The sequence below is a fragment of the Primulina eburnea genome, chromosome 1, assembly GCF_022965805.1.
Source record: "Primulina eburnea isolate SZY01 chromosome 1, ASM2296580v1, whole genome shotgun sequence".
Classification (NCBI taxonomy): Eukaryota; Viridiplantae; Streptophyta; class Magnoliopsida; order Lamiales; family Gesneriaceae; genus Primulina; species Primulina eburnea.
The window spans coordinates 1,613,716-1,635,195 of record NC_133101.1 but is presented as its reverse complement, the minus strand read 5'-3'; the positions used below and the strand labels follow the sequence as shown (position 1 = coordinate 1,635,195).

The 21,480-nt window shown below is 32.4% G+C and overlaps 2 protein-coding genes and 1 pseudogene across 3 annotated transcripts; 1 reads left to right on the top strand and 2 right to left on the bottom strand.

The window, feature by feature from the left end:
• Positions 1–3,461: 3,461 nt before the first annotated feature.
• LOC140810095 (1-aminocyclopropane-1-carboxylate synthase 3-like) lies at positions 3,462–5,223 on the bottom strand. Its single transcript, XM_073167906.1, has 4 exons — positions 5,080–5,223; positions 4,801–4,932; positions 4,532–4,692; positions 3,462–4,443 (listed from the first exon to the last, which is right to left on the bottom strand). The coding sequence occupies exons 1-4, from the start codon at positions 5,221–5,223 to the stop codon at positions 3,462–3,464; spliced, it is 1,419 nt and encodes a 472-aa protein (XP_073024007.1).
• A 1,609-nt stretch (positions 5,224–6,832) lies between these two features.
• LOC140814709 (putative pentatricopeptide repeat-containing protein At5g65820) lies at positions 6,833–11,827 on the bottom strand (annotated as a pseudogene).
• A 5,295-nt stretch (positions 11,828–17,122) lies between these two features.
• On the top strand, positions 17,123–19,880 carry LOC140841664 (growth-regulating factor 1-like). 2 transcript variants are annotated; one of them, XM_073209364.1, is made up of 5 exons: positions 17,123–17,234; positions 17,378–17,752; positions 17,956–18,147; positions 18,401–18,755; positions 18,919–19,880. In XM_073209364.1, exons 2-5 carry the CDS (start codon positions 17,392–17,394, stop codon positions 19,613–19,615), a joined length of 1,605 nt encoding a protein of 534 aa, XP_073065465.1. In that variant the 5' UTR covers positions 17,123–17,234; positions 17,378–17,391; the 3' UTR covers positions 19,616–19,880. The 2 variants fall into 2 exon arrangements, with proteins under 2 accessions (XP_073065465.1, XP_073065381.1); XM_073209280.1 differs by having other exon boundaries at positions 17,123–17,752.
• The last annotated feature ends 1,600 nt before the right edge of the window (positions 19,881–21,480 follow it).

Below are 21,480 nucleotides of genomic sequence, written 5' to 3'. Positions count from 1 at the left end.
GAGATCGCTATTTTTTTAAAAAATGGGAGACCACTGCTAAATTGTTTTATGTGTGGAAAATTATAAATTTTGCCTTCACTTGGACGTTTTTCATTTTTTTGATGTTATCGATTAATTTTAAGTTTTAATCCACTAAACAATTTTCTCAATTTTAGTCTTTTTCACAAGAAAATGCTGGTATTACACTCGAAAAAAATATTGATGTAGTACCAGAAAATACGTCAGCACAAACCAAAACACAAACTAACTTGACCAAAACACAAAATAGACAAACTTAAATAAGTACTATTTTAGCTATTATATATATCCCTAATTTTTCATTATTGCAAGAGTAACGCCACACTTTTTTAACAGTTTATCAATTATAATGTATTATAAATTATTGGTTATATTTATATTTCCAGAAATTATTCTTAAGGTAGAAGTTGGACGAAAAATATATATTTTTGACTATTATGAGCAAATCAGGTAGTTTCGCTCAATATTTTTTTTTAAAAAAATAATTTTACAACAAATTTTTTTTCTTTCCATTTTATATCGTTTAAAACTTCAGATCAACATTATATATATTTTATTTAACAGAGATATCATTTAATTTTTTGGTAATCTAATTCCCGAACCGTGATCACACTGTTAGGCTGTCTCGGCGTCACTTGTGATAAATTATGGTGCATATATACATACCAAAGAGGGAAATGAAACAATGGATCTGCTTGAAGAATATGTTACCGTAGTTATATTTATTAGCCATTCTTTCCAAATTCGTAATGTGGACAAAGTGTTCACTCCATTATCGTAAGACAGGAAACAACGTCCATAAAGCTAAGGCTTCATGTCTGGAGTTGTCCTCCCACCCTTTGTTAACTTCAATCTTTGTTTTTTGTATTATCATATTAAAGGCTTGATTTTTGTGATCTGCTCAAGAAATTAAGAAGATGGGAGCATCCGAGCAGAAAGTTTGACGCAGAAAGAAGGCCGGCAGTGGACTAGAGAAAATAATTGGCCATTTTTGGATTTTAGTTGGAGCTTGAAATTTCTTGGAAGCCACATGCAGACCAATGCTTAACTAGACAAGAAAGTCATTTGTGTAAAGCTCATGGATCCTTAATTTACAGCTTCGCTTTTGTAAACATGTCTCGAAAGAATCTGATTTAAGTAGAAAAGTTGGGTTTTGGTATAAATACTAAGTTCATGTGAATTGATCGATAACATAACTAAAAATCAAAATCATAAAAGTTACATAACTAATTGAAATATAGTTTCCTCGATATAACTTTCATATAAATGCAATATATATGATGATGAAATGATTAATGAGATAATCATAGAATAAATTCGAAGAGTAGCTTAATTAATCATTTTTGTATGATGAAAATAGATATCGAATGATTGTTAACATGCCATTACAAATTTACAATACCTGTGTGATATCACCATTATTGAAAACCGATAAATATGGTAATTATTAATGTTTTGCACTTATTTTTAGATTTTGAGTTTAAAAATGAAACAAATATTTTCGAAGATTTATGTACATTATTAAACAAATATTTTTCGAAGATTTAATTACATTATTAATAGCAAAAGGATTTTGAACATATGCAATCAATGATTTCTGTTAAATTAAAAAAGACAAAATTATAAATGGGAAAATAAATTTTTTGGTCAATTAACTTGTCTCATTTTGTATTTGGTCAATTAAGTACTCAAAGTTTGATTTTAGTACACTAATTTTAATATTAGTCTATTTTGGTTCAATCGTTGTTGTGGACGCCAACAATATTCGATATAATGCCAACAATTAATGGTTCTACATCATTATTTTCTAGTACCACATCCTACAGCAAAATAGGACTAAAAGAAGTGTACTATAATTAAATTTTGAATAATTAGTAGATAGAACAAAAAAGAGACATGTTAGCACACCAAAACAATTTATTTTCTCCAAAATAAACATAAAAAAAATCATGAATTAGTAAAAGAAAATAAATTACGAATGACATCAGCCACTTCCCGAAATTAAAGCACATGGATATGGACATATGGTCAGCAAGTACATGCAAAATGGACAGAAATTCGGACCTAGCTCTATTGAAAAAGGCAAAAGTCTTATAATAATAATAATGGATAACTTCTGGCCCTGTAATTTTGTTAGATTTTCATTATTTATGTTATCAAATTTAAATTTTAGTCTTTTACTTTTTAAATTTTGATAATTTTAGTCATTTTAATTGAGAATGCTGACATAACACTATATACGTCATCGCCACATTAACACTACATTAGACCAAAGCCAAGTCGAAACAAAGATTAAAATTATCAAAATTGCATTGAGTCAAATATAAAAGGCAAAAATTTTTTCCAATAAATAATAATCATCATCATGGACTAAATTAAAAATTATTCTAGTGGATTATAAGGTAAAATGTATCATTTTTACCTATAAAACAAGATTATGTTACGAGGATATGAATTTAAGTAGTTAATTAATATATAGTTAATACAATGAAAGCCAAAGAGATTTATCCATGTACCCTGCAATTAATTATGAAGAACTATGAGACTAAAGATGGTTTAAGATGTCACTCGGCTCCGTAAACCGTGCATACTTTACATGGCTGATTCACGAGATGGAAATGGTTAATTATTATATTACTATTATTACATTTGCAAATGCTAATGTAATAATAATGTAATAATTGGTCCATGAAAATTATATATATCAAGACAATATAATTTAAGGGATGAGTTGAAAGATGTAAACACTGAGTAGCTCGTAAGATGAATATATCAATGGTGAAGGTGAGATAATTAATGCACTCAATATGTTTCGATATAATTTTTCGTGTGAAAGTGGATTTGACAAACTTGCGAGCTTGGGGTTTCTTGGTTTCTTCCAGCAGCCGAAGAGGCAAGACTTTTGGCAACAACCCTAATTTAGAAAATTACATTCTTTGACTCGTACAACATTAATGCTAATTATCCGGGGCTCGGACAATGTTAAATAAAGTCCATCGGTTGACAAATATTATATACGTATATATATTTCATAAATCAGGGAATTCATGAAGTACAACGTCGGTAACAATGTATTTCTTCATGTCTTTTGCCGTTGATGTCGCCGATGCACTGACATAAAATAGTCTACAAATTAGATTATTCTAACAAATGAAGAAATTAATAAATTTATCAAGAACGATTTTGATTATTTCGAGAAGATTTTATGCACAATTAAAAAGGAGTTAATGAGATTATTTTATTGCGGAGGAAAATACTTTCAAGTTTCCAGTGGAATTAATGTGGAGCAAATCACTTCAAGTCCACATGATGGACCGAGTGCTCTCTTTACATGAAAGATAAATGGGAAAAAAAAGAAAAAAATTATACAAAATTAATTAACTCGTAACTCAACGTGAAAATATTGAGAGAAAAAAATCGAATCGACCGGCTGTTGACACAGACTATCGTTCACGTTCACATTCCCGTTCCCAATCGTTAAACGTTAGCCGAAAAACCCACTTGGCCAGTGACTTTCTTCTCGGATTCCTGCTTGAACTGTAAGAAAAGCCTTCGCTATTTTTACTTGAAGAAATGGTGTCAACGAATGATTTTATACGTCGGATTGCCAGGTCTAGTGTCTCCTCTGACATGTTGGCGAAACAAACCCGGAACCAGCCCGGTTCGTCGCAATGACATGAAGAACCGGGCGAGATATTCAACCCCACTTCGAAAACAATTTTCTTCCATAGATCCATTTCTGCTTCGAAGGTTTTGGAGCTTAAAAGATGCCTCAGGTCCACCCAGCAGAATAATCCGGCATTACTCTTCAAACACAAAATCCCGGAGGTTTTCAGGCCATTAACAAGCATTGCATGCCTGTTTTTAAGCCTTTTCTGATTCTCGACAATGTAAGTTTTGGTAAACTTCTTGTCTGAAAGCATGGCGGTCAGAAGATACTGAGTCTGCGACGAAACCAGCCCAAAACTCGACATTTTGGTGGCTGCCGCCACAACAAGCTGGTCATTGGAGTAGATGGCCCCGACGCGGAACCCCGGAAGGCCAAGATCTTTGGAGAGACTGTACACGATGTGAACCCGGTTCCAAACTTCTGTGTTGACGTAATTCCAGTCCACCAAAACCTCCATGATGCTGACAAAACTCGGCGAGTAAAAAACGGTCCCGGAATAAATCTCGTCGCTGATAAGATGGATTCCTTTCGTATCGATGAAGTTAACCAGGAGATTAAGCTCGTGGCGGGTCAGGGTTATCCCCAAAGGATTCGAGGGATTAGTCACTAATACTCCCTTAACTTTTAGATTACGTTTCTGGGCTAGTTGATACGCCTCTTCCAGTGCTGGTGCAGTGATTTTAAAGCCATTAGAGCTGGTGCAGTGAATCGGTACGATTTCGACTCCCGTTCGCCACTTGAGGTCTCTATCGAAACTGCATTAAATAACTTTAATCAGACTAAATTCGATGTACACTTAGATATCACTCATTAAACTGAGACTTCCATTAATTTTCTACGTACCCTGGATAATATGGAGTGGGGAGAAGAAAAGCCTCGCCTAGCTCTGCGAGGCAAAAAATGAGAGTTTCATTGGCGGACGTGGCGCCTGCGGTTAGTACAAGCTTGTTCGGCTCGAAGCTGACTTTGTTTCCTCTGAGTTCTGCCATAAATTGCACCATTGCCTGAAAAAATAATAATTAAAAAGAATTATACACGGAGTTTTATAATTAAGTATATATGATATATAATTAAATTTATATTTATTTTGTGCTACAGTATTGCATGCTTACATTCTTGAAAGCAGGAAGGCCATGATAATCTTGAAAGAGAGCAAGCTCCCTGAAAACGGATTCTCCATTTCTCTTGAATCCTGCTGCGTCCGGGTTTTCCGCCAGCCATGATTCGAGTAATTGGAAAGAGAGCTACAGAAACGTGAACAAAAACTTGTTCGAATCAACGTGCGGTATCCATAATATCAAGAAAAACAGTACCAAAATCAAAAGAAAATCTTGGTACAAGAACAAAATCCAAATCCCAGTTAAAAAAAAAAAAAAACACAAACATAGTACTTGATTCTCTGCAAGGCCCATCTGTATGATTCCATTGGGATTATTGACCTCATCGTATGGATTCTTCTCGTACTCCTGCCATCCCAGAAAGTAGGAGGAATCTTGGCCATGGGAATTACACGTGGCTTTGCTCGAGAGAGTCATTTTTTGTTTTCTCAACAAAGTGATCTTGAATATACCCTAAATTTACAAGTATGATACTGGAAAATCTTCACAAAATTAAAATTTTCCACCAAGTAATTAAAAGTTTTATACAGAAAGAGAGATGTTAATTAGAAGTGTTGTTTTGTGGTATGTTGCTATGTGGGCTTATATAGTTGTTGGGGGCAGTAAAGGAATGGACACGTCATGTGTCACCAACATGTTTTTGATCGAAGTGTTATTATGTCAATATAGCCCCCAGGGTTTGCTTTACTCTCACTTCATTAAACTGCATTTCTAGTAGTACGTGATTCGTTGCGCATCATTTGGTGTAAGTTTATTTTACCTTCTAACTTCACAGATTTTACCCACGTCTCGAATTCGAGGTCTTGTCTTATTTTGGAACAATAGAAACCCCTGGACCAAGAAATCTGTGATTTAGTGATTCATGGCATGTTTTGGTACGATGGTATGGATAAGTTTAGTGTTTAGAGACTTGATTTATAATGTTTTCAATGTGGGGATAAAAATATATAGGCAATAAATTTGTTTTCTTATATATATAATCCAATTTTTATTACGTCTCTGTTTAGATCAGCAATACTTAGACATGACAGCATTAATATCGATACCATGTCGGAATCCGATATGCTATAATGTTTTTTTTTTCACTTCAGTTATTGTAAACTATATAATTTTGTGGCGTGAATTTTGAAAATAAAATTGAGGTGTTAATTATATTTAATTTGCCATATTCACGCTTAATTTTACCAAATGTTGAAATGGAGAAAGCTCGACCGACAATGAATGAGCCGAGAAAAATACATAATCGGAAAAGTGGGACAAAGCCCATCTAAAATGGGAATTGGACTTGCAACCGTGGTTTGGTCCATAGCATACCCAACTAGGGTGGCCCATTGATCAGAGAGAAAACCGTTGTGCAGATTCTATACAAATTAAAAGAGTGAGCAGAACAAATTATGAAATATATACAAATTATATGTATCATATATGAAATCATTACTCACGATAAAAATAATGAAAAATAATAAAAATAATAACAAGAAGAGTGGTCGAGGTTTTCACTAAAAAAAATAAAAAAAAATAAGGAGAGTGAGTCGAGCTCTTCACAAACCAACACGTCGACCCACCTGGATCGAGCTTTTCACACTTGGGTCGAGCTCCACCCAAGTGTGAGCTGAGCTCTTCACAAAATGTGAAGAGCTCGACCCGAGCTCTGCACGCCTGCGTCTCAAGACAGTGTGAAACTCACGCTGGCTTGAAGAAATAATAAAAAAATTGCGATATCCAGTTACAAATTTGTAATCGGATATAGTTGTGGTACACAAATCAATTATGTGCAGTGGTGAATATTTAGACGGCGGATATTTAAATGATATGGCTTGAATTATAATCATCATTGTGAATGCCTTCAGAGAAGGCTACGAACATGTCATTTTCATTTCTACCAAAGTTAAAACTAACTTATTTTGCAAATTTGAGTTATAACGTGACTGAGACTCAAGCTTGGCAAATCTAAGCTCGAATCGACTCATTCTGGACCCATGCTCTCTCTGTTAAACTAACATAACTTGATTTCGAATTATTACGTCTAAACCCAGTTTATGTCAGGAAGTTGAGTACCGTTCTCCCGGATCATGAGAGGGCGTCTACGGGGCCATCTCTCTCTTCCACGTCTTTTTGCCTTAGCTCTCTCTTTCAAATCTCTTTCATCGCGTCTTTTATACATTTTTAAGGTCACTTCTTTCTGCAGCCATTTCCCTCACTTTCTCTGTAATCTCCGCTGCGAGTTGTCTATTATACAGCTTCCTCAGACCTCGCATAAGCTTTGCAAACGTATCCGGCTGAGGCATCAAGCCAGCATCCATCATATCCAAACAGTAAAAGCAAACGTTTTTCAAAAACAGAGCGTGAATCCAAATCGTCCATGTATACACATTCAGCTCGCATCTTCTACTAGTCATACAACACCATATATCTTTAGCCATTTGAATAATCTCTGCTCTCAAAAGGGAATTCAACAGGCCTTTCAAAGTTCCGTACTGGGGAGCGGCTAGAAGGCCCCTACTGACATTTTTTTGAAGTAATCACAAGATTCAACCAAGCATCCTTGCTCGACGAGCACATTAATCAAAGTGGCAAAGGTGTCAACTCCAGGGCCGAATCCATTTGTCTCTATTTCATTCATATATTTTATATCTTGTTCAGTCTCCCCAAGCTTGCATGCCAGTCGGATTATGATACCATAAATGGGCTACGTCAATCTCTCGCATCTCCTCCAAAAGCTCACGGCACTCCTCCAACTCTCACTTTTTTTCATGAGCTAACATGAAATGCGTATAAGTTGTCTGATTGGGTTCACGCCCTTTCTGTATCATACCATCTAAAAGCTCATACCCTTAATCGTTCTTGCGCCACTTATCAAAGTTGTGTACGTAATAATATCAGCTTCAGACCCAACCTTTTCCATATCCATATATGTTCTCATTGCCTCTACATTTTTTCTCGAGCACAAAGTACCTGAATCACAATGGTATATCAAGTTGCAGTGGGCTCGCATTTGTTCTAAACCACTATATGAGGCTCAGAACCTGCTTCCCTCATTTTCACCAGCACGAATTTTGCTTCTACTAGCTTTCCTTCTTTACACCAACCGTACAACAGAGATGTGAAGTGCTTGATAGTTGGCTTGAATCTAATCTTCATATCCTCGAACAGCAAAGCAGCTTCCTTTACACTGCTATTCTTGCACAAGGCATCCAACAAGCACCCAAAAACAAACTATCCGGCTATCTCCAACTCAAAACTTAATTTAAAATAATTTTATTTTAAAATAGTGGCACCAAATATAATATTTATCTCCAATCCATCTATTTCAAATCTTACTTTTAAAAAAAAATATTCTTGAAATATATTCTTTTTTATTTAATTTATTTAAATTTTTTCTTATTATTTATTAAATATTTATTTTTTAAATTAATGACATAATTATAATTATATTTTCTATTTGATATAATTAGCATTATATTGTTAATAATTACGATAATACTGTTAAATGATTAATTTAATTATTTTTTAAATATATTATTGAAATTTATATTATATAAATTGAAATAGAAAGAATTAAAATTGGTGAAATAAAATTAATACTTGACATTAAATTAAATAACATATTACAAATGCAACTTCAAACATTTGAACGATCATATTCAACCTATAAATTATCAATTAAAATATTTCGTAATATATAGTGAGCGTCTTTGGCTTTTATTTTTATATCGAGCGAGAAATTCACGAAATCTGATATGCTCATTGACAACTATTTCTACCATATTAGTGTCAGTGCTTCTCTAGCCAACTTGAATTGATGCACTAAGATCACGTTCATCTTCGATTATAATATTGTGCATTATAATACATGCTTTCATTATATCATTCAAATGATTTTTCTTCCAATCACGTGCTGGAGTTGTCACAATCGCAAAACGTGATTGAAGAACGCCAAATGCACGCTAAACATCTTTCCTGCATGCAGGGGCGGAGTCACCCTTGGGCTAGGGTGGGCTCCAGCCCCACCTAAATTTACAATTTTTTTTTAGTTTTTACTGTATTTTTTTTTTGCTTTATTTTTATGTTTTGTTACATTTACTTCATTGATGCAAATTTGAAGAATTTTTGTTAACCATGCGTAATTTTTTAAAATGATCTTCTGTAAATACCTATAATCAAATTTGACTTTTACTCGCATTTTACTCAAAAGGTTTAAGAACTTAATGTAAGTTGATTTTTAAAATTAGCTTTAAGTCCCAAATATATTTTTAGACTATATATACAATAGCACACAAATATATTAAATTTAGCTAATATGATAATACAATTATGCAGTTATTACATATTTTATTATATCTTTATTTAATTTCTATTAATACTAAAAGTTTTATAGAATTTTAATTTTTTTAATATGAACTAGTGTATGTTTATCAGAATTGATTTTGAGAAAAATAAACTAATGACTTTGAGAAATTACGCAAAATTTTCATGTGAATCATAGTATGTGATATTATATGATTTAGCAGTGATTTGAATTTTGTGCATAATGACTTAAATGATGTATCAAGTTTTTTGTTTTCTATTAATGTCCATATTATTCTTTGATGTTTGTCAATATTCATTATTTTTTTTTACTATTGGTTTTAAATGATGTGAACTGACTTAGGTTTTTGACCGGAATGATTCTTAAGAGTAAAAAATTTTAAAAATCTTTTTTTGGAATTAAGATAAGGCCATATGGGTGAACAAAATATCGATTTCAACCAATATAACTTATCGAGCTGAATTAATTTAAAAAATCATTTTGTTTAATTGGAATTTTGGTTTTAGTTTTTAAAATATGGTACAGGTCGTTCTTAACAAAAAATGATTCAATCACAGTTGAACACCACTATCGATTTAATGTATTTACAGCTGCAATAAATTTTCAAGTTGAAGATTTATAGTATGAAACGGAGCCAGCCCCAGGTAATTTTGAATTCTGGCTCCGCCCCTGCCTGCATGACTCTTGTTTCATCGCAAAATACTGCTTCTTTGGACTACGCGGATCATAGATAGTTTGCACAATAGTTGACCATTTCGGATAAATACTATCAGCTAAATAATACCATATATCATATTCTTTTGTTCCAATAATATAATGAGCTGGAGGAGCAATTCTTTGTACAAGATTGGAAAATAGACTGGAAGACTTTAAAAAAAATCCATGATTTCAGACTATGCTGCGATCTTTAAAAATCGGGTCGAACTCTTTGTTTGGATCTAACTCTTTGTTTGGATCGAGCTCCACCTACTCTTCATACCTGGGTCGAGGTGAGTGGGTCGATCTCTTGCCACGTTCATGTTTTTTTAAGTTTTTTTTAAATATATCTAATTATTAAATTAATATAATAATATCATATTATTACATAAATAATATTTATAATTATTAATATAAATATTAATAATTAAAAAAAGAAAAGAGAAAAAAAACTCGTCTGCAATTTGGCACAAAAGGAAATGGAGCTGTGCTATGTTGAAGGAAACCTTAACATCAAAATAGCGTTTGATGCTGGGTTTGGAGATGCTCATGTTCATACTTGGGCATCTCGTCCAAGACTTCAATTGCCTTTTTAACCATTCTTGCAGAAGCAAATCTCCTCCATCAGAACAAAAGAAACATCTGGAGACAAAAGCTAAGGATTTTCTTTCCTCATCTCCTCAATTAGAGCCCAAATTGCCTCACTTTCCCTAAACCTTTAATCATTGATTTGTACACGTCGTAGCTATGTCTATAGTACCTGGCTGCTAGGACGCCCACTCAAAGAATCTCTATCCTAAATTCCCAGCATCACCACAGCGGTTAAGAACCCTTTAAGTCAACCCAGCCCTGACCACTATACCAGATTCTTGCAAAGCAAGCTCCCATTTTGGGACTCTAGAGTTAAATTTCCGTAATCTTCTGTATATCTTTTCAACTTCAGCAGAATATTCATCCTCTGCCAAATTTAGCAAATTTAATTTTAGAATACAAATTCTAAATGGCAGTTCCATTTTTCTAATCGCTTCAATAATTATTATATAAAATTTTAAAGAAAAATAATAAATCTTGATAAGCCTTCCACATTCGAGGTATAAAATATTGTGCGAAAAAATCGAACAATATAAATTTTATTTAAATATTGTACGACAAAAAATTAGATATTAATTCTTTTTGCGAAATAATCAGTAAATATATCTTTTACTGCCGTATTGAGAGTGAGCACCATATAATAATTTGCTTTTCCTTTTACCAAGAAATAAGAAGACTAATATTATTTGAGAATTCATATATTTCCTTGATAGTAATATGTACCCAACAAGCAAAATAACAAAGACAGTTCAAGCAAAATGAAATGTCAAGTGCTCGCAAATCATTTGCAGTACTCCACAACATTGTATTATTGTTTCATTTACGTTTCACATATTTAGAACAATAATCAAAACTTTTTGATAATCTGGAGGATCGACTTCAATAGGGAGAAACAGGACCATTATGAATTCCCATATTTGGAATCTAGATTTCAGCGGTTAATTGAATCACCCAATTAATTAGTTGAAACCATTACATATGTCGAATGGATTATTTTATGTTACACCTGAAATATGTCTTCATCTATGATATGATCAAATTTCGACTCTTAGATCATCAACATATATGTCAATTTTCATAAAAATGTGAGAGATTTATATGATATAACGATATTGGAATATGAAGAGAAACACTCATAGTGTAACATAGACTAACCCGACTGATTTATAAATTCATAGTTTGCAATATAGACTTTCGTAGCAGATGTTACATATCTATCTTGATCATCGTTATATACACAAAAATAGTTAATTCAAATTGTCTAATACATAAGTTTAAACCGATAAGAGCAACTCCAACCATTCTCCATTTTGGAGAAAATCTCCAAAATGGAGTATCAATCTTGCTCCAACCATTCTCCATATACCTACTCCATTTTGAAGTGATGAATAGTGATTCTCCAAAAATGGAGAATCTCAACTCCATCTCCATATATTTTGGAGAATGGCATTATTTACGAAAATGTCATTCTCCAAAATTGCAAATACACCCTTTAATTTTTTTATTAATTTTATATATTTAAATGTTTATTTCAATACTTTTACTAAATTTTAATGATTTTTTGGTATTATTTAATTTATTTCAAGTTTTCTCATTTTTTATTATTTATTTATTTATTTATTGTAATTGAATTATTTTGATGAAAAAAACAAATGAAAATAATAATTAAATAAGATTGTGAAATGATACATTACATGTATTTTTTCAACACAAATCGAATTAGTTAACTTGAGATAAATTAAACATGCATACACATTAAAACATAAAAAACAGTTCACATTAAAACATATAAAATAGACGATCATAAAACAAACCAACAACTTAAAACAAACACTCACAAGCAATACACATTGACATATTTTTATTCCACTGCAATGATGACTAAACACTAGTACTCTCCTAGATCGGACCCGGATGGAGAAGTTCCGCCGAAGAACTGACCAAACAGATTAGAAGATCCGTTGGCTCCATCACCTTTTGCTGCTCTTTTCTGCCAAATGTTTTGTTGTTTTTTGAGCAAGTATGCACGGAATGATTCATCAACAGACATAGGGTTCATCCGGAATGATTCATCAACAGACATAAGATGTCAAAATAAATGAATTATGTTTTAAAAAAAATGAGTCACGTTTAATTTAATTTGTTTAATATCATATTACATAATTACTATTTTTATATTAAATAATTTGGAATAAAAAATATAAAAAATAAAAAATTTATAAAATTTAGAGAATATGGGTTGGAGAAGATTTTTTAAATAGAGAATGTAATACTCCATTTTGGAGTATAGAGAATGAAAAAATAGAGAATAGGGTTGAAGATGCCCTCAGAAACGTGAATATTACAATCAATCGTCGTTTAGGACATGGAGTCTTCGTCGTGATCTGAATAGATAGCTTTTGCAAGTTAAAGAGGTCGCGTCTGTTCATTTGAAATTTTAGGAGATTTTTTTATGGTCGGTCAAATAAAAAAAATGAGCGTAACAATTTAATGATAATATATCACTATCATTAAAATGGAGACATGAATAATAACTACTTCAACTACTTCTGTTCTGTTATGTCTTACCAATTTTGTTTCCCAAAATATCTCTTCCACATAAATATCATTATTTTTAAATAAAACAAAACACGATAAATTGGTGATTAAAAATCATAATAAATTATAAATTCAAACAATAATTATAAATAAAAATTACTCTAATATGATTATTTTTCATTTAAAATTTTAATTTATTTGCAGACATTGTGTCCAGTTTTCTAATAACGAAAACAATAAAGAATTGTGTCTATTTGAATATATGATATAAATTTCTTAAGTTTGAGACGAGATCTTAAATTCAAAACACAATTGTAATAAATTATTTTGTAGCTAAAAAACAAATAAATAAAAGTAGCATGAAGAATTAAAGATTTGTTTAAACGTTGTTATTGCTGAAATTAGTTAAGAACTAGTCCCACCAAGGGAGTCACGTGGTAGCATTTTAATTATGGTATCTTCTTGGCTGTCATAGATCTTTGTTCTTATTTTGACCAAATTAATGGTTTTGGATCATACAAAGTATGTACTGCTCGAACATGGCAATTTTTTGGTTATATATAACTTGATGCGTTAATTGGACTTTTAAAGCCAACTTGATGTTTAATTTCCCTAAATCTACAAAACCCCACAAATTAATGATTTCTCTAAATGTCTAGAGACATCCTATTTTTGTGAACATTAATTGACGTTCATGCTTCTTAACTCCTGGCCCAATTTTGTCCTTTTTCTTGCTTTCATCCCGTTTGTTAGTAAAATTATTTCTCAAACCACATAGAATAGTGTTAAATAGGATAAATAGATGGATATGAGTATTGGACAATGATAATGAGTTCGATTCTCCTTTTCAATATTTTATCAAATGAATCTATCATATAGAGTTTACTTAGAGCGGTTTACTTAGCGCTAGAACAGTTTGTAGATATTTACTCAATATATATATAAAGATAGCGATTGCGGATTCCATCGTATTTAAAAAAAAACATAGACTGTATTAACTTAATTAACGATATTTTAAGTTCTATGTTTTTAAAATCAAAGATAAAAACCCAACACTTGGGGACAAATAGTCAAATATGCTCTACTATATTTTAGTTTGTGTCAAATAAATTGCTTAACATTGAGACAAGGAAAAAAAAACTCTCAAATTAGTTTGATTTTTGATGGTTTAATTCCCAACAGATTTTAGACTTTTTTCTTTAAGAAGACACATAAAATGTTTACGGAAATTGAGAGTGGCGTCATGATGCAATTGTAACTAAATAACGCTTCCATAAATAAATAAATTTCAAGCCATAAAAAAATTCAAGTTAAGTGTTTTTGAGTTCTGTTCGTAGGTACGACAAGGGAAAACAAGAGCAAGAAACGTAGCAATTCGTGATGCAAGTTTTTGGAGGCAGTGAACCTAATTTGTCAATCTCAATATATATTACTTAAAATTGCATTCTTTACTAAATTCCATATTACAGAAAGATTATTTAATTCAGATGACTTTAATCAAACGGTCAAAATCACACTTAATTTATAATGTCCACATTCATATGATGTAGCCGATTTCGATGGCCCATCATTTCTTCTAAATCACGATCCAATAAATTTGATCACACTGGACTACTGAATACTGATTAGTGATAATGATAATACAATCAACTTACACACCAAATACATTATAAGTTGTTACACTCTATTGTTTTTTTGTTTTAAAATTAATACGAATATTTTAATATAATTTTTTTAAAAAAAATAAAACAAATTTAATGGAAAAAAATTAATTGTTGAATTTTTAAAAAAATAAAATTGAACGACTAATTGTCAGCTATTTTAATAAAATAAGCAAATATTCATATATAAATATTCATTATATTCAACAAAATAATTCAAACGTCCAAACACATTATTCTTCATCGGAAATCTTTCCAAAAATCTTCTCTTTACTATTTCCATCATCTCAATTTTATTTTAGTATTGATTTCTAAAATCCTATTTTATTCCAAAATAGATGAAAATAACCGATTTTTTTAGAAATTTCTTGAATTATCCAAAAATATAAGAAGAAAATGATTCTTCTCAAAATTCACAAATTCTACCAAATTATCCACATAACTCATGTCGACCAAATTATCCTATATAACTCATATCCACCAAATTATCTCTATAGTTTATATACACAAAATTATCCATATAATACATATCCACCAAATTATTCATCTAATTTTACATGCAACTGATATGCCTTTGCATCTTTGACGGGAATGACAATGTTGCAAGCTACTACAATGACAATCGTCCTGCACGTGTACCGAACAAAAACAAAAGTGTCATATGTACCAATAGCATCTATAATGTATATCGTAGCGGCCACAGTGATGCGAGATATGAAAAATATCGCTAGAAAAATAATGGTATCACATTTAATCTCGAGCATGTGTGGAAAACCATAAAATACTATGCAATGTTTACTCCACAGTCTGTCAATCACCTTGTTGGTACGAAGAAGGAAAGGACCTCAGAGTTGGGAGCAAGCAACACCTCATCCAACCAAGATGCAAGTCTACATGTAAACCTAAAGGAATAAAAATTCGTTCAATGGGTTAGAAAGCAGCAAAAAGAAAGGGAAAAAGCAAAACAAAATCGGACATGGAGCGTATGACGGTAAACTTGTACGGTATGTTTGCAAAGTTTACTGAGTATACAAGCATGAAAAAGATGAAGTTGAAATGGAACAAAAACAACTCGAAGTATTTTTAGCAAATGCAAAGAAAGTTATTATTTCGCATAGTTAACACATTTGTCAACACTACAAAAATGCACAGCTTCAATTCATCAATTGGCTTGTGGAGTCCCGACCGATCATCTTTACAAGTACATACGTATAAGTGAATCAACTGTCATCAAGTATCTTTTCAAATTCTGCGGATACGTGGTTGAATTATTTGGTGATTGATATTAGAGAAGGCCGAATGCTAATGATGTTTAACGTATTCTTCAAATGCATGATGAGAGGCACGACTTCCCTGGAATGTGAGGCAGTCTTTATTGTATGCACTTGGAACAGAAAAATTGGTCAGTTTCCTCAAGATGTTAGTTTACAATAGGCCATGTGTCGCCAAGAATCGTGCTTGAGGTAGTTTCGTCTCAAGACTTGTGGATATGACATGTATTTTTTGGTGTCTTTGTTCACACAATGATATTAACATGTTGTACGAATCTTCCATATTCATTAATTTCTTGCAATGAAATGCCTAGGAGATTAATTTCACGGTCAACGAGACTCAATATACGAAGGAGTAGTATCTAACAGATGAAATTTGAAATATATCCGGAATGAGCTACTTTAGCGAATGATTTTACTTGCTCGAAGGATCCCAAGAGGAAGTTTTTTAATGAAAGACAAAAGGCTGTAAGAAAAGATGTTGAAAGGGCATTTGGGGTGATCCAAGTTTGATAAGCAATTGTTAGAGATTCAGCTCGTTATTGTACATAAAAAATACATATTATGTTAGCATGTATTATTTTGCACAACATGATTGTTAAAGATGAAGGGTTACGTGACAAATTAGTACAACGATGAAGGTGACAAACCCGCACACAGCACAACCCATCCAGGGCTCAAATCGAGGATTTCATTATTATCTCCAGACAAATTCCGAAATACTTGACATTAATGCACATCTTCAACTTCGTATAGACTTAATTGAACATATTTGATCACAATACAACAATAATCTTTAAATTAATATTTTACAACTTCTCTTGACTTTTATCTTATGTGTTTTTTTTTAAAATTTTATACAATTATGATTTTTTTTATATTTCTTTTCCATTTCAAATTTACAATAAAATATTAATTTTAAATAAATGATACTCATAAAATAAAATACTTTTACATAATAAATATATTAAAAAATATTATTATTAAATAATAATCAATTCAATTATGTAAATAAATTTGAAATTGTATTTATTTAATATAAAATAAGAATAAAGATAAATAAATGAATACCAAGACCACCAAATAATGATAGTCAATGTGAAAATAAATGTGAAAATATATATGTGTTATTATAATGTGTATATAGTATGTAGACCTCAAGATTTTAAATGAGAGCAGATGTAATAACGTGAACAAATAGAAATGTCCTAATATATTTGCAAGGATTTTTTTTATTTTTTTTTTTTTTTTTGGAGAAGACTCTTACCAAGTCGAACTTGTGAGTGCATCTGATATCGGCAGCGTGGCATTTGCTCACACGCACTGCTATCAGCAAATTTTACACTCTTTTTGATCTCAAAGGTATCTGTTTTTGCCTCTCCTCTGTCTATAATTTCTAGGCCATGTCTCATGTTCCTTAAGCTTCGCTTTTCTTTCCTACGAAGTGACTTGCAATGAACTCATTCTCGTTCTCTTGTGGTTGGTTCTTGATATAAACTTCATAGCTTTTTCATGAGAGATGGATTTTGGGGTTGTAAGCCACAAGCCACCCGCTTCTAATACTCCTTGTGGGGGTTCGAATGAGCCCGGAAATGATAAGGGTCACGGATCTGTGAATTTTAAGCACCAAAGATCCGGGCTTGCTGACGATAACTGGAGGCTTACCCGAATGCTGAAGCCTGGTGAAGTTGATTTCAGCTCCAAGAACTGTACAAGTGAAACTTTTGCGGCTCTTGGAAGATCTAATCCGTGGGGATTAGGGGTTGAAGAAGGACAGCAAATGCTTTCATTTTCTCGCAATGGCGGGATGAGTAGCGATGATGCGAGTAGGAGCATTGCGTTTTCATTTTTTCCGGATGAGCCCCATAGTAGAACAGGAGGTAAGTTTTGTTCTGATAAGAAGTTCTCTTTCTGTTAATTTGAAGTTGATTTTTTTATTTTATTTTATCTGTTTCTGCCCCCACTTTTCTTAAGATGGTGATTAGTTTGTGGGAAAGTGAAGAACTGAATGATATGTTCAATACATGAGCACGCATACACAAACTTATGCCTAAATTTCTTGTTTTGGTTCTTGGTTGATCAGGTGGTTTAAATGAAAGCATGGGTGCGACTTTTGCTAGGCTGAAAGGGCCATTTACTCCTTCTCAATGGATGGAACTTGAACACCAGGCTTTGATCTTTAAACATATTGTGGCAAATGTTCCAGTTCCATCATATTTACTGGTGCCCATCAAGAAATCCCAATACTCAAATGGAAGTCATGCCTCTAATTTCTGTAAGCTTCAGATTAAACTGATAATGAACTGCTTTATTTCTGCGCCTCTTTTTTCGCTTCTGAGTTGTTGTCTTGTTCTGTAATTGGCAGTAAGTTTTTATGATGTTTTGCTAATGACCAATATCACGTTATCCCCGCTGCTATTTAAGGAATTAATTTATTAAAGTCATGAGTTGAACAACTGTATAGCACCCAATATACCTTTGCTTGTTTTGAGGTTTTAGGCTGTTTATCTCCTTTTTTGTGCATGCAGTGGGGTGGGGTCCTTTCCATCTTGGTTTTTCCGGAAGCAATGATCCCGAGCCTGGGAGGTGTAGGAGAACAGATGGAAAGAAGTGGCGATGCTCTAGAGATGCTGTACTTGATCAGAAATACTGTGAAAGGCACATTAACAGGGGTCGCCACCGTTCAAGAAAGCCTGTGGAAGGCCACACTGGCCATGCTGTCTCCGGATCCACTGCTTCAAATGTGGCACTGATTGCCTCTTCCTCATCAGCGCCAGTGATATCCAGCAGCAGCGCATCCAACAGCTTTGGTGTCATTCCACACCAAGTCAATTCCTGGCAGCCCAATCTTACCATTGCTTCTGCTGACAATTGTGATGACCGGTACATGGTGTAGTAGACATAGTTCCCTTGATCTTTAGAGAAGTATCACAAGAATATGCTTTTACATTGTTTCTTTTTTCATATCTTGAATGTAGGCTGAATTTGTTTTCTAGATACTTTCTCGTGTCGTTTTTCTTGACCAAAATGATGGAATTCTCTGCAGAACACAAGGGCTTCAAGGCTCATCTTTAATACCTTCTACTATCGATCTGAAGTCTAAAGATGTGCCATTCTCCATTGCAAAACAATTCATTCCACTTGAAAAATCACCTTACTTGGAGTTTGGATGGGTCACCTCCGATTCCCTTGTCAATCCTGCGGAAAGGATATCCTACATGACTACTAGAAACACTGATTCTTTCTTAAAATACACCGACAAAGAAACAATCAATCAACCTTCATCCCAACATTTTATCGATAATTGCCCAAAGAATCAGTCAAATAGTGGCACAGACTCCTGGCCCGAGGAACTGAACTCAGATTGGACCCAGCTTTCGATGTCCATACCAGTTGCTCCAGACTTTTCATCATCCTCTAGTTCTCCCATACAGAAGAAATCAACGATCTCAACTATTACGCCGTCGCAGGAGCTTAAGCCTATCAATATGAGCCTTGGTGTGAGTCACAATTTTGGTGAGCTAATGCAAAAGCAATCATGGGGTAGTAGTTCAATGGGTGGACCCTTAGGCGAGGTTTTGACAAGCACGACATCCTGTGCAGAAACGGGCCCAAACATGGATTCCTCTCCTACTGGTGTCCTGCAAGAATCTACTTTCATCACGCGTTCTAACAGCAGTTCAGGAAGCAGCCCACGAAGCGCCGACAAGAAAGCAATCCCAGCTCCTCTCGGGCACGAATGAGAAATGATAAAACAAGAGCAGAACACCTGGCCAGGTTAGGCGGCTAATTATTCACAAATCACATCGTAGCTAATTGGAATTTTATGTTTATTTCGAATCGGTTCGTATTTTCATGTCTTGCAACTGGTTTTGTAGTAGTGACGTGACGGACCTTGTTCATTTCAGCCTCGTACTCATATTTTATTAATCAATGTATTGTTTTCATTTCAAGTGTGAAATGTGTTTCTTGCTGCAAATGATTGCTGCATGAGCTAACCAGCAGCAAAATCTTCAGTGACAGAAACTCAGTAAATTTCTTTGCCGACACTACCCCATTAAAAGTTTTCCTCGCAAAAATTTCTTGAATTATCGAGTCTCGTACTGTTTTGGTATTATGAGATCAATTTTATGCTGCTTATTTCTCATACATACGGACATGAAGTTAGTGTATTTGGTAGTACAAGTAGAAACCACTTGACATAGTTGGTCCGATGTTTTTACTTTTTATCAGGTTTTTTTTTTTTTAACGTTGAATATAATTCGATATTCAAGATGATTTAGTTTTATCTTGGTTATTTGATTCGGCTTGATAATTTTTAATAGAATTAAAATATATTTCAATAATAATTTATCTTTTCGTTTTTTTTTCTTTTTTTTTTTATAAACCAAAACTTTTAAATTAGGAAAATTAATCAACTAAAATTAAAAATTGCTCGTATAAATATCATTTTTAAAATGTACGTTAAATAAATGTATATATAATTAAATTTGATTTTCGTTAAATTTGAATACGTATATAATCCAAAATAAACAATTAAACGGTTTTATATTTATCCATGTTAAAAAACTTGTATCTATTAATAAAAAAAATTGGTTTCGATTGTTCAATTTTATTTTTATTTATCGATTTTCGGTTTTTCAAATAAACGTAGTTGTGATACATGGTAAGTGAGTTACTGTTATAGAATTGTAACTATATAATACTGCATGAATATGTTAGAACAGTCCTGTAATTAAAAGTATCAATCATTCTTTTATCAATAAAAATTATTATGACAATCTATTTTAGTAAAATTCTAAAAATAACTATAAATATTTGCTAATTATGATCATTAACTTATTTTTTTTAAAAATAATTACATTAAAAATCTGTGCACGCAAATTATCGCATACGTAGATCGCTAATATATAAGAAATTGTATGTATTATATATATGTAATTATTGTTGTCATAACGACAATAAATAAATAAAAGAAGAGAGTGAATACGAGGTTTTTTTAAAAAAAGGAGGATTAGTCGTTCATTTGTCAAATACAAGTTTTTACTAAATTGTTGATATTAATTCACAATTTCCAAATATAATAAGACTGCCCTCCAAATAGCTTGTCAACGGAAATAAAATAACTGAGTTGACTCGTGAACCTTTTGAGTTTCTTAAAAAATATTTGATTAATATTTAAAATTATCGAATTTAAGTCAAACTCAACTAAATTTGAATTTTTTTTGAGCTGAACTCGACTCTAATTATTTTTTTCAATAGTTTTATGAGCTACTCGTGAAACTTAATATTATATTAATATAATATAGTTTTATATTAAACAAATATATCTCAAGCCTTCAAGTATTTATTATCAAATATTTTAAATAACTCGCGAATATATTTGAATATTTTAAATCAAAATCAAGCAAAAAATTAAACAATTAGATATTTGAATCAAATCCGAACCTTAAAATTTTCTTCATATTGTGTTATTTGCCTACCATTTTTTTTTTAATTTCTCCAACTATATTATCTTCAAATTTATCATAATTATTGAGACGTTAGTGACCGTATTCTCGCCAATACAGAGGCTATGAACAATCAATCCTTTTCAATGTTTGTTTTA

Coding starts and splice junctions, on each gene's coding strand:
- LOC140841664 (XM_073209364.1), top strand. CDS start 17,392: ATGGATTTTGGGGTTGTAAGCCACAAGCCACCCGCTTCTAATACTCCT. Junction 17,753..17,955: donor GCCCCATAGTAGAACAGGAG/GTAAGTTTTGTT, acceptor TTGGTTGATCAG/GTGGTTTAAATGAAAGCATG. Junction 18,756..18,918: donor GCTGACAATTGTGATGACCG/GTACATGGTGTA, acceptor AATTCTCTGCAG/AACACAAGGGCTTCAAGGCT.
- LOC140810095 (XM_073167906.1), bottom strand. CDS start 5,223: ATGACTCTCTCGAGCAAAGCCACGTGTAATTCCCATGGCCAAGATTCC. Junction 4,933..5,079: donor TGGGCCTTGCAGAGAATCAA/GTACTATGTTTG, acceptor ACGTTTCTGTAG/CTCTCTTTCCAATTACTCGA. Junction 4,693..4,800: donor GCCTTCCTGCTTTCAAGAAT/GTAAGCATGCAA, acceptor TTATTTTTTCAG/GCAATGGTGCAATTTATGGC.